Source organism: Anolis carolinensis, chromosome 1 (assembly GCF_035594765.1).
Source record: "Anolis carolinensis isolate JA03-04 chromosome 1, rAnoCar3.1.pri, whole genome shotgun sequence".
Lineage (NCBI taxonomy): Eukaryota > Metazoa > Chordata > Lepidosauria > Squamata > Dactyloidae > Anolis > Anolis carolinensis.
In genome coordinates, this window is record NC_085841.1 from 158,254,083 (window position 1) to 158,270,478 (window position 16,396).

The 16,396-nt window shown below is 37.7% G+C and overlaps 1 protein-coding gene across 1 annotated transcript in view; it reads right to left on the reverse strand.

Moving 5' to 3' along the window:
• col4a2 (collagen type IV alpha 2 chain) overlaps positions 1–16,396 on the reverse strand; it is a 142,850-nt gene that overhangs the window by 109,135 nt on the left and 17,319 nt on the right. The window contains exon 4 of the mRNA XM_062957331.1: positions 2,442–2,522. Coding sequence (XP_062813401.1) covers positions 2,442–2,522 — 81 coding nt within the window. The remainder of the gene's footprint in view (positions 1–2,441; positions 2,523–16,396) is intronic.

Consider the following 16,396-nt stretch of genomic DNA (forward strand, 5'->3'; position numbering starts at 1 on the left):
TTTCTTCAGTAGACTGATGTACATTTAACCTGAAAATGAAAAAACCACTGCAAAGCAGTTTGAGACTAGGTTCCATGGCTGATGTGATCATCTTCCTAGTCTCAAACCAGTGCTAGGCATGGACATTTGATCACCTGTGCAGTGAATCCAGTTCCTCCTAAACTGTTTCCAAGATAGATTATAGTGTCACCCACAGTCTTTCTTGCCCTAAGGCACTGGTTTTCAACCTGGGGTCCCCAGATGTTTTTGGCCTACAACTCCCAGAAATCCCAGCCAGTTTACCAGCTGTTAGGATTTCTGGGAATTGAAGGCCAAAACATCTGTGGACCCACAGGTTGAGAACCACTGCTCTAAGACAACCCTATGAAATTAATAGTGACACCATAAGCTGACTTAAAGGTGTACACACACAATGAAGGAGTTTCTGCACTACAACCGTCAGTGCCTAGGTTCTGCATTAGGGAGATCCATGGCATCTATTTACAAGGGGGAAATGTGCATGGTAAATTCAGCAAAACATTGTAATATCATGCTTAGTTTGTCCTGCACAAGCTGCTGACTACTGGAATCAGACAAAAATTAGCTACCCACAGCTAATTAGGAGCACAACTTGTTTAAAGAACTTGCTATATACAGTAGCTCCACAAGATACTGTAAAAATGTTTGCATTACTTCTTTCAATGCTATTTTTCAGGGAGGCACTTCTGAAGCTAAACAGAGGTCTTTCCCCTCTCTTTGTTTGAAGGAAATAGGCAAGAGCTACTTTTGGAGCTGCAAAGCTGGACAAGAGGCTACATGACTCACATAGATAGATAGATAGATAGATAGATAGATAGATAGATAACTGGTAGGCTGATCAGTATGGATGGCAAATAGCAAAATGGTATGTATACTCAATGTATAAATACTATGGAACATAAAAAGATTAACTAGGTACAGAATTTTAAAGTACTTTAAATTAAAATTAATGAGTTGAGTATTATTTTATTGTTTACTTGCAAATGTCAGTACTGATTTATGAAATCCATTCATTTTTGTGTTTGTCTACTTGTATTTTGTAAGAAGATATCTGATATTTAAAAGGTCATTTTTTATTATTACTTCCTTCTAAAGCTAATGAAGTCTTGTTTTAAGATGGGAAAATAAGCGTCTCTTCATTTTGAAGAACAAAGCACTTTTTATATTAAGGTCTTCATCTAATGCATTCAACAGCTGAACAGACTGGAAACATGAATCCCAAAATAAAGTCCTAAAAATATCCAAGAATGATCTTCTGTTGTTTAAAGTTCACATAAATACAATATTCTGATTTCAACTTATCTGTTTCAATACTTTTATTAACAGTTCCTGGAGACTCCTAAGAGTACCTTAGCCTTGATAAATAAAGTGTATTATTATTGATGACTTCCAGAACCTTAAGCTCCATATGAATAACTGAATGAGCAAAAGAATTATGAATATAATCATGCAGACATACAGGAAGATCTTGATGAGTCACTTTAACATACCAGTTTCCACATTTAAAATATCAGTTTCCAACTGCTTCATTTTATTTCCAAATGTTTAATTCCACCTTTCCACTCCAGACTATATTGTCTAGACCACTGCTTCTTAAACTGTGGGTCCTGACCCCTAATGGAGTCTCTGTAGCTCAATGTTGGGCTTCCAAAATGTGGCAACTGTAAATGTTTTCCAAACATTACCCAGTGCTGTTTTAGACATTTGCACGAATATGTTAAACAATGCTTACAATGGGCTCTGCAGAAGATGCTTCAGCAGTACTCCATAAAAGATAAAATCAGCCTCTTTAGCAATCCTTGCAAATGCTGATTCATTATCAGAAAATGTTTGATTTTAATACCTATTTTATATACCTATATAGCCAGGGTTACATATTAGTTTTCTTGGGCGGAAAAGGACCATGAGTGGAAAAGTTTAAGAAGTCCTGCTCCAGGCTACCACAGTATCCTCCTTGGGCATCACTGACAGCCCTGCCCCATTCTTTGCACTACAGAGCATTTGGGCGGTACAGTATATGTTTTTGTTGCCTCCACAGTTGGAAGCTCGCTTCAAACTAGATTATATGGTTAGTGTAGATGTGTCTAGGAATACACTGCATATGGGAAAAATATGTTTGTTTCCAGTTACTATGGATATAGCATCTAGGCTCAGGAGGGAGAAGGGGAATCCACGAGATGAGAGTTGGGTGTCTGAAGTTATCATTGTTCCTGCTAATCAGAAAAACCCAGAGCTTTAGACCTGGTTTAGTTGCACCACTGAACCAAAGCCTTCAGGGGATCCAAGCTGCTCATTCTAACAGAAAGACTTATCTTCATTTAACTAAACATTTGCATTAATATCTATCTCTGAAGTTTTGGAAAGAATTATCTGCCATAAGCATAGAAACAGGATTCTTTCTGTTGCAAGACAATGGTACTTACGCGGGACCCTTTTTCGGGCAAGCATTCACATCCTCCACTACAGTCTCTTCCTGCACATGGTCCTGTATAAGACTTTCCTCCCTAAAAGAGAAAAAAACATATTTAAGAACATGACAATAGGAAAGAACCCAAGTATGTGGCATACTCAAGAGTAGCACTTTTAAAGACTTGCCATGGGATGGTTCATTCTGCTATTATAAATTTTAAGATTTTTTACTATTCAAGACATACCATTAAACAAATTATTTTGTGCTTGTTTGATTTAAGATAGATTTCTTAAAATGACATTGTGTCCCATGATGCTAGAAAGGGACTGATTAAATATTCTGAAACAAAGGATGCCACTAAAAAAAACTGAACAGCCTTGCAAGCAATAAAATTAAATAAGCTATATGTGCTTCTCAGAGTGTAAATAATTCCTCTTAACCCTCATATAATACATGCATGGACATTTTTTTTTGTTGAAATGGAAGTTAAAAGAATGCAAGATAACTAGTGGTATTGAAATACTTATCTTAGTGGGAAATATTTCCCTAATCGAGGCCCTTCAAGATATTTTGGGCTAGGTATATCTCCAAGGCCTTTGAGATAATATTTGCAAGGTGGATCAACACTGCTTTGGGTCCTGAGTGAGAACTGAGGATTTAAGGGCCAAATGAGTATGTACAAAAGACCAGACTCCAGAAATCTAAATGAATACACCTCATTACATAGGGTGAAATTAGCTATTACATGTTTTCTAACCCCTTTAAAACAATGCAATGGAAGAGGGCCATTGAAATGTCTTTTTTAAAGAAATGGCTCTCCAAGGGCAGGACTGAAGTGGTGACTGAACCTCCCTCTTTTAGGCCTTATATATCCCTTTCCTAAATCCTAGCTAATGGTCAGGATGGCTGGGAACTGCATTTCAAAACACCCAAAAGGAATCCAGGTAGAGAAGTCTGTCTTAAGGATTCTATAAAGGTTTGCCTACAAGATGCTATTTATTACACATAACATTAGCCAGAAATGCTAATAGTTATTTTAAATCTAGATGCAAAGATTTAGGTTTGCTTTCGATTTAATTTTGTTGGGTAAAACTCTTAAATACATAACATATTCAGCACTTTCTTTCAGCTTTCATATACTCATACATTGGTTCATAAGCTGACAGTCATGTTAACAAAAAACAAGACTTTGATTTTAAGTTATAAATTAGTCTACAGTTTGAACAGCTGGGAATCAGAATGCAGATATATTTAAGAAGAGGCACTGTATGCAAACCAAGAAAAGGACAGAAATATCAATTGCTTTACATGCAGTTTTTTTAAAAAAATTAAGGATCTTAGAAACAACCCCAGAATGCATCTGAAAATGCATCTCAGTGTTCTACATGCTGGCCTAGACTTGTATTTTAAAAATGCTGTGCAGTTTATACAGGAATAAAACATACAGAAAAGATATGTCAGTCAACCATTCCAAAGACAACCTGTTTCCATACACTCTGTGCTCAGAAGAACAAGGAGAAGAAACACGGTGCAAAAATCTAACGTATGCATTGCATAGTCAGAGGTAGAAAGGGTTGGATTACTCAGAAGTAAGCATGGCAGACAAGTTTTGAAAGGATCTCAAATCCATCCTTTCTATTAACAGCAGTATGCAATCATCATCATCATCACCATCATTATCATCCCTATGGGAAAAGTAAATAAATCGATGCTCGTTCTTTTCTACCATCACATTCTGAGGAGGAAAACCATTTTGATGATATTATTTAAAAACTACAACTGAACTGCACCAAGGAATGAAAAATCCTTCAATAAATTATGATAGTTAAAAATTAGCAAGATTTTAATGATCATGGAAATAAATTAATCACAAAGTAATGCTCCAGTAATTTCCATGTATTAAAAATACAGTTTTGCAGAAAATAATTACAAAATTAAAAATAGAAATTTAACATTTTATTTCCCCCCTTATAAATAATGTGATGGAATACACACACATATATGAACATCTCTTAAACATTTTATTTATAATTCTTTAGAGTACCACTGCAGTAGGAATGATATCCCTCCATTTTCTGTATTATTCTTGGAAAAATAAAGTCTTGGAAAAAATTGGAAAATATTTCCCCATGACTTTTTTCATTTAATTTGCGCCTGGAAAATGAGGAACTGGCAATGAAGTATACAAACAAGTCTCTGGCCATGGGTTTTGTCCTGATTTTAATTTTTGTTTATTTTAAATACGATGCTGTTCTGGTGATCATTGTCTTTTTATTGTTGCTCACCATAGCTTTGCTAACAGTCACTGGGATTAAAGGAACTGGCTGCTGCAAGAGGACACTGTGTACTCTCATAGGGGTGGAGGAGGTAAACTAAGTGGTTAAGCAGAAGAGAAAGATGGCTGTGGTGTGGTGTGGGTGTGTTTTGGAAATGTTTGAAGAACAATTTGCATTAGAGGTTTAGTGTTATCTGGGCATGTCTTGTGTTTCCAATAGCCGTTACTTGCATTCGACAACTGGATGAAAATCTACCTTTCTGTGAGATCACATGAATGGAGTTCAACCCAGTGTGAATTTGTCCTACAACTAAGGTGTTATCTGCACTGCCCCTATATTCTTGTTTCGAACAGAAGTTGCTCCTGCATTTCCAGACTTCAGGTTGGTAATGTGGGGTAAAACCAATTTAGCCAGGTTTCATGCATATTAGGAGAAGTTGGAAGAATGCTCTGGAGTTTTAATGAAATTCCAGAGCAATCCGGCACTCCAGAGCTAATGGACCAGTGCTAATTTGAAACTGCCCACTGCCCACATGGGCCAGCACAGCATCCCATTTTCCACTGATAAAGGGAAAAGTGGATGGATCAAGGCTATATTGTATCTGCTGCCATGACAGCCAGCGAAAGAACTCTGAAGAACTCCTGACAATCACCAGGTACCTTTGTTGACATCAGCAAAGATGCCAGTGTCAGCAGGGAAAAGGAGGAGTTAATCCTGCCCTTCTCCTTGGACATGTGGACACTTCTGATGTTAACCAGGAGCTGTCCAGAGCTCTCCAACAGCTATTGCAGTGACAGGATGACAGTTTGAGTAAAGGTTTTATTTTTTTTTTGTGCCAGGAGCAACTTGAGAAACTTCAAGTCACTTCTGGAGTTAGAGAATTGGCCATCTGCAAGGACGTTGCTCAGAGGATGCCCGGATGTTTTACCATCTTGTGAGAAGCTAAAGCTGACAGACAGGAGTTCACCCCGCTCCCCGGATTCGAATCACCGACCTTTCGGTCAGCAGTCCTACTGGCACAAGGGTTGAACCCATTGCACCACTGGGGGCTCCTGAGTAAAGGTGAACATCCAGTGGGATGATCTGAATTCCACTCCCACCACTTCCTCAATTCTAAAGTGGAGCTTTGAGGAATCCAGGATTGGTCCAGAGCAGAAAAAGTGTCCATGTAGATGAGCCTGCACACTTAGGGGAGGTTGCTTGTATCTAGCAACATTCCTACTTTGATTTTGATGGGTTAATTTAACAAAGGAATTCTCAAAACATCCCACACTCAAATTTATTGACCTACAAATTGATTGGCATATTCTGACACCCAATCATTGAGCTGACAATTGCAGGACATGAGATAATAGACGTAACACAATTATGGAAAACACCTAAACATACAACTAGAATTTTATGACTGTAGAATACGATAAAGTGATCAACATGTTTCCCTCTGAATGTTTATTATGTGTCATTCTCAACCTCCAGCAGTAATAAACAAAACATCTCTGATTTTTAAGTGTGATCAACTCAGGCAAGAAATCTGAACAATTACATCATGAGACTCACACAATAGGAAGGTAGGAAGTCTGGGCATCCTTCCTTATTTGGCATTTTAAGAGAAGTGCTTTGAGAGAGGTCTATTTATAACAGAGATTACAGTTGGCTATTCTAGTTTACCAACCTCCATATTTCTGCTGCTTTTTGGAGCTTTCAATGTTCATGCTGACTTACTCAATCACAGTTTCCATTTCATCCCCTTATATTATAAAAATATACATATATCACATGCATGCGTACACATGTACACATATTGTGGGAAGCGGCTGCTCACATTTTTACACTTTACATTTGTTTAATATATAATATTTAAAAAATAGTCTGACAAAAAGCACATCAGCAGAAACAATGCATTTACCAATGATTTTATTTTATTACTAGAAATTGGACTTTTAAAGATTCAGTGAATTTATAACTATAGCAAGCGTTGAAAGTGGCAAATACCACAATGATTTAAAAATCTATTCACATTATCCAAGAATACTAATTTCTTCTTTACTCTTTTCTTTCTGTGTAAACATGTCTAGGAAACATGATCCTAAGGGTCTAAGACAAATACAGCTCATGGTTTTGCTACTATCCAATTTATGTTACTAATCTTAATATTTTTGGGACCATTTGTTTCTTATACCTATTTCTCTTTACTTTGAGTACAAGGTGAACACTACAACTCTCTAATTCTTCACTACTTTGGACTAAAATCTGTTGCACAAAACAATTATGTTTCTTCCATCTTTCTGTACTTTGAGAAAATGAAGATCAGGTATTTAAAAAAACATTCAGTTAATGCCTGTCATCAATAAGGTTTTTTTTGCTTCCTGACAGACAGATGTTACTGCTACTGCAGTAATATACAAAACTGCAATTCAAATGAAATCATTAAAATATGAAGAACATTAAAACAATGTACTTTTTTTGAGGAAAACAAATTTAAACACATTTTGGTAATTTCCCCTCTGCAGTGCTATAGTATATAGCAAAACAAGGTCCTCATTTTATTCACAGGGTCAAGTTTCCTATCTGTCATTAAAGAACTTCCTTCCTTAGGGAAGTTTCTAAAAAAAACTAAGGGCACATCTACACTGACGAGTCAAAGCTGAAGAGCAGTGGATCAGATCCATGGCAGTCAAACTACCCTGGAGCTGATCTGGCGTACACCACATCAGATCAGCCCTGAGATAAAGGGTCAATGTAGAGCTGGCTTGAGAAATATTGATAATCAAAGCTTTAATAACTGCATATTCTATTTTGAGGACTACCTACATTAGTTCAACTCATATCCTGGAAGAAAAAATGTGCCACTCACTTCATTTATAGGGCTGGAGAGGAAATCTAGGCTAGGGAGTACATCTATACAGTAGAATTAGTTCAGTTTGATACCATTTTAACTGGAATGGCTCAATGTTATGAGTATTCGGATTTGTAGCTTAGTGACACTCTTTGGCAGAGATGGGTGAAGGCCTTGCAAAATTACAACTCCCAGGATCCATAGCATTGGACCATCACAGTTAAAATGGTGTCACACTGCATTACTTCTACAATATAGACACACCCTAGGACTTGCTTTCAAAAATAAGAGATTGACAGATTATAGGAAGATGCAGGATTATTGTCTACAACACATTAAATGTGAATGTCATGACCATACTATGAACAGGCTCCAATTGCAGAAGTGCAGTTCCATACAAAATCTTGCAGAGCTTTTGGTAACAGTTACAAATTTCTGATTATGATTAAACTGCATGTTACAAAGGAATATCTTTAAAGCAATTATCACTCTCCCCTTTTTTTCTTGTTCAAATATAAAGATAAAGGTTTTCCCCCAACATTAAGTCTAATTGTGTCCTACTCTGTGGGTTGGTGCTCATCTCCATTTCTAAGCCGAAGAGCCGGCGTTGTCCGTAGACACCTCCAAAGTCATGTGGCCGGCATAACTGCATCAACTGCCGTTACCTTCTGCCAGAGCAGTACCTATTGATCTACTCACATTTGCCTGTTTTCGAACTGCTAGGTTGGCAGAAGCTGGGGCTAACAGTAGGAGCTCACAATGCTCCCTAGATTTGAACTACTGACCTTTCAGTCAGCAAGTTCAGCAGTTCAGCAGTTTACCCCGCTGCACCACATGGGCTCCACTGCTGGAATATAGCTATAGGGAATTAAGGTAAACCCTTTCTATCCCAGCCGTGTTCTAGATTTCTGATCCAAACTTCCTTATCATCCCTCCTTATTCTGAATGGGGGAAAAAGACAAAAGGCTATAACATTAAAATAACAAACTGTTGGAATTCAGTAATGCTCTACATAAGAAAATAGCCCACACAGTGGGAAATGTATAGATCAGTAAACAGGGCTTAGAAAGTTTGGTAGAGAAGCTCATCCCTTGACTCACCCTCTATCCCCATCTGTCATGCCCCCACCTTTGATGTTTAGACTGATATTTAGACGCCTACTCAAACCCCTTTCTGGAATTTTCCATTCCTTTTTTTCCCAGGTTGAGCTTAGCCTACTTAGAGGAAGGATCCTCAGTCTCTTTATTATCAGTTATGTAGTTCTCTTAAATAAAGTTTTTATAACTTTAACTGATGGTTTTGCTCTTTAAGTGTGATATCTCATAGTTCCTCCTGATATGCTCAACTCTCTGATAACACAAATAACTTGGGCTTAAGTGTTTTTTCTGGCAAGAAAGCAACCATTTTAGTGTATGAGCCCAGCGTCACCTCCCTCTTGTCTCTTAGGTCCTTCTTGGGAGACAACCCCCAACTGGGGCTGATGTCAGAGGCCAAAGTGTGCTGTCCTTCTGTTCTGCAATTCATGTTTTCATAGTCTGAAATGTATCCCTGTGGGTTCATGGGACCGCCCTCTTCGTTAAAACTGGGAAAGTACGAGGGTTGCTAAAAGGGGTGGAGGGGGTCTATGGGCCACAAAACCTGTCACTACGCTGTACAGCCACATTAAATGTCTTGAATGACACAAATGTTAGCCATCTAATGTGGCAAGGACCATATAGAGATGGTTTAGGATGAAAACCTTTTCTTTCCTTTTCAATTTTCGCCTCCTCTAGCACACAAAGGACACATAAATATTGTCTCTGGACAGCAATGTAACTTGTGGTTTGCTCTGGACACCAAAATGCTCTTATCAAAAAAGAAACAGCCAACACACTGAGATTATAAACATCCAAACAGTGCATTTCCTTCAACAGGCTTACACAATGTCATCTGGTTTGTTGTTCACATCCTCTCCCATTATGAACAAGACTCAGGAAATGTCTTGGGAACAAGCAGAAATATTTCAAGAAGATCCTGGTGTTTGCTTGAAAATATTGTATTAAAATTGTGAAATTTGACTGTCTGATTGCCTTGCAATTTTGGCAGACACCTAGCAATATGTCAAATAATGAACCCTAGTTATATTTTCCAGAGTAAATGTGTATTCTTTAAAGACAGATATGCCTAAATCCATTTTGTCCCACTTACAGCAGAACCACGGAATCAATGTGAACTTGGCAAGATCACATTTCAATAGATGTGCTCTAGTAGGCATAAGAATTGGATTTAGGGAATACTGTCCTGATATGATTTACTCAAGAGATGAACATTAACTGACATTGCACAGAAAGGTAAATCAGGAAATTAGATTACTATTTTATATTATTTCTAATGTCTATCTACAAAGTGTCATGTGTGTCATTATACAAGTCACGTAGCTTTAAAGAACTGTCAACAATACACCTAAACATTACTGCAAGAAAACTTGCATCACCTGGAGCAAGGAGCAATTTAACACCTGTTCTTTAGTTTTAGATACTGTCCTGCTGATGCCCCAACCAGTCTTTGGATCACAGAAATATCCTGTGTGATCATTCTATGAACCACAGGAATGTCATGGGCGACCATTTTGTGGACACAGAACTGTCTTCTGTGGTCCCCATTCTGGGGACCACAGAAATATCTTGGGTGGTCTCTTTGTAGAGCCTGGGTAGGATCTTGATACATATTGCTGAGAACTATGAAGATATTGGAAAATTGCTTGAATGCAAGTACAGTAGAGTTCTAGTTATCTGATTTCCGGTTACCAAGCCTACCCTATTATCCGACTTGTGGCCCAGGGTGCTTGCTGGAGGGACGAAAGGCGGCTGGAGCAGACCTTCCCTCCTGGCAAGCACCCGGAACTTTGGAGAAGCCCGCCGTATGTTGCTAGGCAGCAACATGTGGTAGGCTTCTCTAAACCAGTTGCTTCCCAGGAGGGATGAGTCTCTTCCCTCTTGGCAAGCACCCGGCTTGCCAGGATGGATAATAGGGCCTCCCTATTATTCCACTGTTTCGGTTATCCGACATTCGCCTGCCCATTTATGTTGGATAACCGGAACTCTACTGTGTAGAAAAATTGTGCTATATTTCATTGAACTCAGTTTAGAGCCCACTATCAACCCTATTTTGTGGCAATTAGGCTGATTTCATCTTCTGTTTTGTAGAGCAGAATTTTGCCAAGTGATGAGGTCAAGGAAATCCCTCCCCCACCACTTTCTAACAATACCACACATTGGATTTGAGCCATGCCATGGAAGTGAGAATAGGGGATTCAGGATAGTTAAGAGAAAGCATTTTGTCACAAAGCACAGAGTAAAACGTTGAACTTTGCAAGCATATGATAAGATAAACTCCAACTTTAAAAAATTGTTTTGTGAATATTGCAAAAAGGTGAAACTTAGAAATAGCCATTCCAGATCAACAGACAACTTTACTGCTTTTATTTATTTTTTATTGAATGCATAAAATAGCAAACAGTTTCCAAAGAAACAATGGCCATATAAATATAGAAACAGAGCTACTAAGCTTAATTGAATTCCCAGCCAGACTCAGCAGCAAACTCTCACATAAGTAGCAACGCTGGGTCATACTTATTGGCACTGTTTCCTTTTGGAAACAGTCTTTTATGGGAATACACGACTATACACAAATCAAGAAAGACGCTTGAAAATTAAAAGCTTGGGAAATTAAAAGCTTGATCATGAAATGCAGCACTGACAAGAAATATCCAGTAGTTACCAAAGATGACTGAATAAGATGAAGGTAGACTGAATTTTAAAAATGGAGTGAAAACCCCATGTTTTCCAGTAAATAAAGCAAAAGATACTAAGGAATTTAAGGAAGGCCAAAGCGGTTCCTGTTAGAACTAGATAGATAGCCAATTTCCTTATTTTTCCTCTTTTAAGCATGTTTGTATCTTTTAATGGGATAAAAGCCTCCCACTTGATACCTGCTTGCAGCGCCCATTGTTCACGGATCAACAGAGTGGAAGGCAAGTAACTAAAAAAAAAAAGATCAGTATACAATGACAAGCCATTTCGGCTTCTGTCTGTGTAGTATTTCACAATGGATACATAATATTAAGGACTATATAAAAAGAAAACCAAATACTAAAAATATAAAAAGACAAGTTTTAAAGTTCACCCTCTTGCACAGGAATGCCTAGATCAGATGTCCAATTCTTTTCTATTTAGCACTTTGCAGTGGACATGCAGATCTTATTACAGTATTATTATCATCTTGAATTTACAATTTTCTTTAGAACTTCCTTGAACCAAAGTGTCTTTTTTCCTGTTATTTTCTTGCTCTTCGGGGATTACTTTAAACCAGTGGTTCTCAACCTGGGGTCCCCAGATGTTTTGGCCTTCAACTCCCAGAAATCCTAACAGCTGGTAAGAACAGAAAGGGAATCTGCAGGAAGCATACAAAATACATGTACTATTGGCCATCAATGAAAAAGGAACAAAGCACTCATGTTTCAATGTGTCTTGAATGTGTAAGTGTGGGTATGCTTCTTGCAATCTAGCTGTGATTGGCTCATGAACTTTTTTTTGAGATTACATTTAATGCATTTAATAACATTCACAAGCAAAGCAAGGATTTCCTAAATTAATGTAAAATCCAATCCATTTGAGTTACATAAGATAAAGAAAAGGACGATAGAAGGCTTAAACTTCTTCTTGTGTATTTGTGTCTGACTTGCAATTTCCCCCAAAAATGTGTTTCCCAGATGTTTTCAGCTAACGTTGGTCAAAGGAATGACTGAGTTCTGCTAGGGAAAATAAATAACTGCATTGTGACACTAGGTCCCCAGCTGTTTCTAATGTGAAACACTTTCCAGTGTGAGCAACAGAAATTCAATGTTCCCAAGGAAAAAAGATTCCTTTGGGTGATTGGTCAATGCATAATATGGATTTCTAGATGAGTTTCTGACACACATACACACACTTGTCAGAAAATTGTTGCAATTCTACATTGTAATTTAAATGTTAAAATTATTATTGATGACCCTGTCTCATCTGTTTATCCCCCTTCAATGAGATTACTTTTTTCCGATTCTGAACAAAACTGAAGAGCAGAGGACTAACATGAATAGTGCTGTGTCTAATAATGCAACTGGATTCAAGCCAAAAAGATATTTAGCTGTGGGTGTGTTCAGATTTGAAGGGAAAGTCTGAAGCTGGACATCAAGTATAATGTAAAATAAGAAAAGCATGACTCTGTGGAAGCTAGAAATTGTAAAACAAACCAAAAAAAATGCAGTAGTTGATGTGAATTAACCCAAGAATGGGAAATTTTTGAACTGGATAGTTTCATGATATTTCACTCTGCGAATGACAATATAAGAAGAAATAAAGTGGCATTAATAGTGAGGAAAAATATATCAAAAGGAGTCAGGGGACAAACTCTAATTGAATAATATCAATAACACTTAATGAAAAACCTATCAATATAAATATAATCCAACTTTATGCTCCAACTACAAAGGCAGAAGAATAAATTGAAGGATTCTGTGCGAGTGTTCAGGAAGAAACTGATCACATACCAAAACAGGACATGTTGACAATCATACATCATTGGAATTCAAAAGTAGGAAAAAAGGTTCAGTTGTCACTCCACACAGCTGAATAAAATCCCACATTTTCTGCTTTGAACTGGAAAAACTGTGGACTCAGATAACCCAATTCAAAGCAGATATTGTGGGATTTTCTGCCTTTATATTCTAGGTTATATGGCTATGTGGGAGGACTCAAATCTGCCAGTGACACAGAGAAAAACTGACCATAGAGAAATACTGGAAGACCTAGACATTCTTAGAGATGTGTTCTCTTAAAGAAACAAAACAGAAATGTCTTCATTAGGTTTTCACTTTCTCGGGGGTCCTATGCCCCTAACTCCAGCAAGTGTGGAGGGTTGGCTGTAGAATTAAATGTTGTTGAAAAATATGGTGTATGATCTAGATACATATGATGGACTGGGTTTACAAAAGCTTAAGTTAAAATTTCTTCATAGTTTGTCTTAAAGGCACTACTAGATTCTTTTATATTTTTTAAATCTTAAATGAACTAATGCAACTATCTCTTTGAATATAACAAAAATGATATAAACACAAGTTTCTTAACTTCTAGGTCATACATTCTAAAAGCTATACCACTCGGTGGTATTTCTATCTAGTTTAATTTATTAAAATAAAATAAAATAGGGGCTTCAAAAGCTCAAAACAAGGCTAAACAATGTAACATTATAACACAGACAATCCAATTATTAAAACACATTACATAATTTTAAATACCCCAGTAGTTTTTAAAAATGCATCCAGCAATCATCAAAAGCTTGCCTGAATAAAAAATGAGAACAGGGAAGGGGCCAATTAGCCTCCCATAATGCTCAATCTGCATTATGTCGTATGACACTGATTATGAATCGTTTTAGTCAAACTATTAAGCCATGAAACTGTGCCAGAATGAATTGTTGCAACCACATAGGAGAGATTTTTGGTCTCTCTCACTATCACAGATGCATTGCTAACAAATTGTTATTGGCATGTTTTATATATTCAAGAGGAAAAATAAACAAATCCGTATTGAGGACATTTTAAACATCTGTCTGATTGGAATGCCAGAAATTAGCTCCCATCAGCCTGATAAAATAAGGGCAGCTGTTTAACCTGCTCTAGCCTTGTATGGCTCATCCAGCCAAATGGAAAGTACAAGTTTTCACCTCCAGGGTCTTTTTCTTTTGGCTGCATATATTAATACAGTCTGTAGCAGAGTGAATTGTAGAATTTTCCTTTTATAGTCACTAGAATGCCTGTTGATTATGAAAACAGCAATAATAACAGATGAGAATCCTTTAGAAAGAACATCATTGTTATATTTGATGTTTTTCAGACTGTTTGGGGGGGGGGGGCTACAGTTCAAAAAGCTGTGTATAAGGTTAACTGAATGAATAAATAAATCCTGAGGAGAGAGAACAGCTAGTATAACAATTCAGGGACTGACACTCCAGGGCCCCCTCTACACAGTTGTATAAAATCCAGATTATCTGCTTTGAACTGGATTATTTGGCAGTGTAGATTCAGATAATCCAGTATGTAGCAGATAATGTGGATTATCTGTCTAGAAATTCTGGTTTATGCTACAGTGTAGAAGGGCCCTGGGAGATAGTGCTGCAATGTAATGATGAGAAACAGAGGATCAAAACATTTCAGAGATCCAGCCAAAGTCAAATTAAGAAGGGAGTCCTCCTGGTTAATAGCAAGAACAGGATGTGGGCCTGAGGAAGGATTGCGGGAAGTGAAATATGAGCTTCCCAATGGTAATAGAGAACAATTTGGTAAAATAACTAACATTTAGCCTTCCCCAAACAGATACCTACCAGCTGTGTTGAGCTACTATTTCTATAATTCCTAATTGTCATGCGGGCTGGGGATAATGGTCTGCCAGGTAGTGGAAAACTGATTTCTGCACTAGGATGGAAGGCAAGATGGAGATATTTGGAATAAATGTTAGGCAGGTACTATTGCCTTCCCAATGATAAGATGGAACGAGACTGGGAGCATTTTGTCTGTGGTACTTCATAGTGCTCTTTCTGGAAAACTTGATTTTGATTTCTTTACAGTACAGGACCTCTTCATTTCCTTTAGTCTTGCAGCATCCTGCAAAAGATCACTTTGCTGCTTGTCTGGCTGTTTTCTATTATTACTATAGCTAGTTATGCTTTTATTGTTATTGTCTTCCCTAGTGAAACTATTTCAATTGTGCCCTATCCACTTTTTCTGAAGGTTAGAGTAAATTACCCTGTAATATAAGAATGTACTGTGCCTCATAGAAATATTCACAGTCCTTTCCCCACTTTGCGTTTTCTGTATTTTGTAATGTGACAACCTATAACTGAAATGGGTGCAATTGGCATTGTTATTACTTGATGTATGCAAGCACTCAACACTGTGAAGGTGCAAAATAATTGTATCAGGGCACAAAGGAAAATGATGCTGTAAAAATACTCCCTTCCCTGAGCCAAGACTTAGTAGAAGCACCTTTGGCAGCAATTACTGCTGTGCATCTTCTTGGGTAAGTTGCAATCAGTGTTGCACATCTGGATCCTACATTTGTTGTTTGTTCTTTTTGGCAGAATTGATCCAGCTCTGTAAAGACTGTTGTTAAAAGGCATGTTTCAAGTTTTACCACAAATTCTCAATCACACTGAAGTCTGGGCTTTGATTGGGCCATTCCAAGTTACCTTACTTCTTGTTTTTAAACTACTAAGGAGTTACTTTGGCTGTGAATTACACTCTATTTGGATTCAACCACCTTGCCCTCAATACTGATGAGAATCCCAGTCCCTGCTAAGGAAAGAGACTTCACAACATGAAGCTGGCATCACCATGCTTCATAATGAGAATGGTGTGCTTTAAGCACTGTTGCCTTTTTCAGGTTTTGAGAGATAGGATATTGTAGCAAGACCAAAAAGTTCAATCGTGGTTTTATCAGACCAGATAACATTTCCAATGTGCTTTCTCCATGCTCCATGTACCTTTTTGCAAGTCATGGCTGGAGGTGTATTTCCTTTGAAAATATGTGGCTACTGAAACTGTGCAGAGGCAGGTATTTTTCAATTACTTACAAAACCTCTGGTTACACAGCCCACTCCCTCTGGCTAGCTACTAGCCATCAGGCTATTGCAATAGATTCATGAGTTCTGGAGACAGTGAGCTACAGTGGAGTACCACTTGCATAACCTTGAACATTATATTGGGCAATGTAGGATCTTGGTTACTGCGAGGTATCTACTATGCGTTTTTTAGTATGAAATTCCTCATGTCATCTGAAGTGG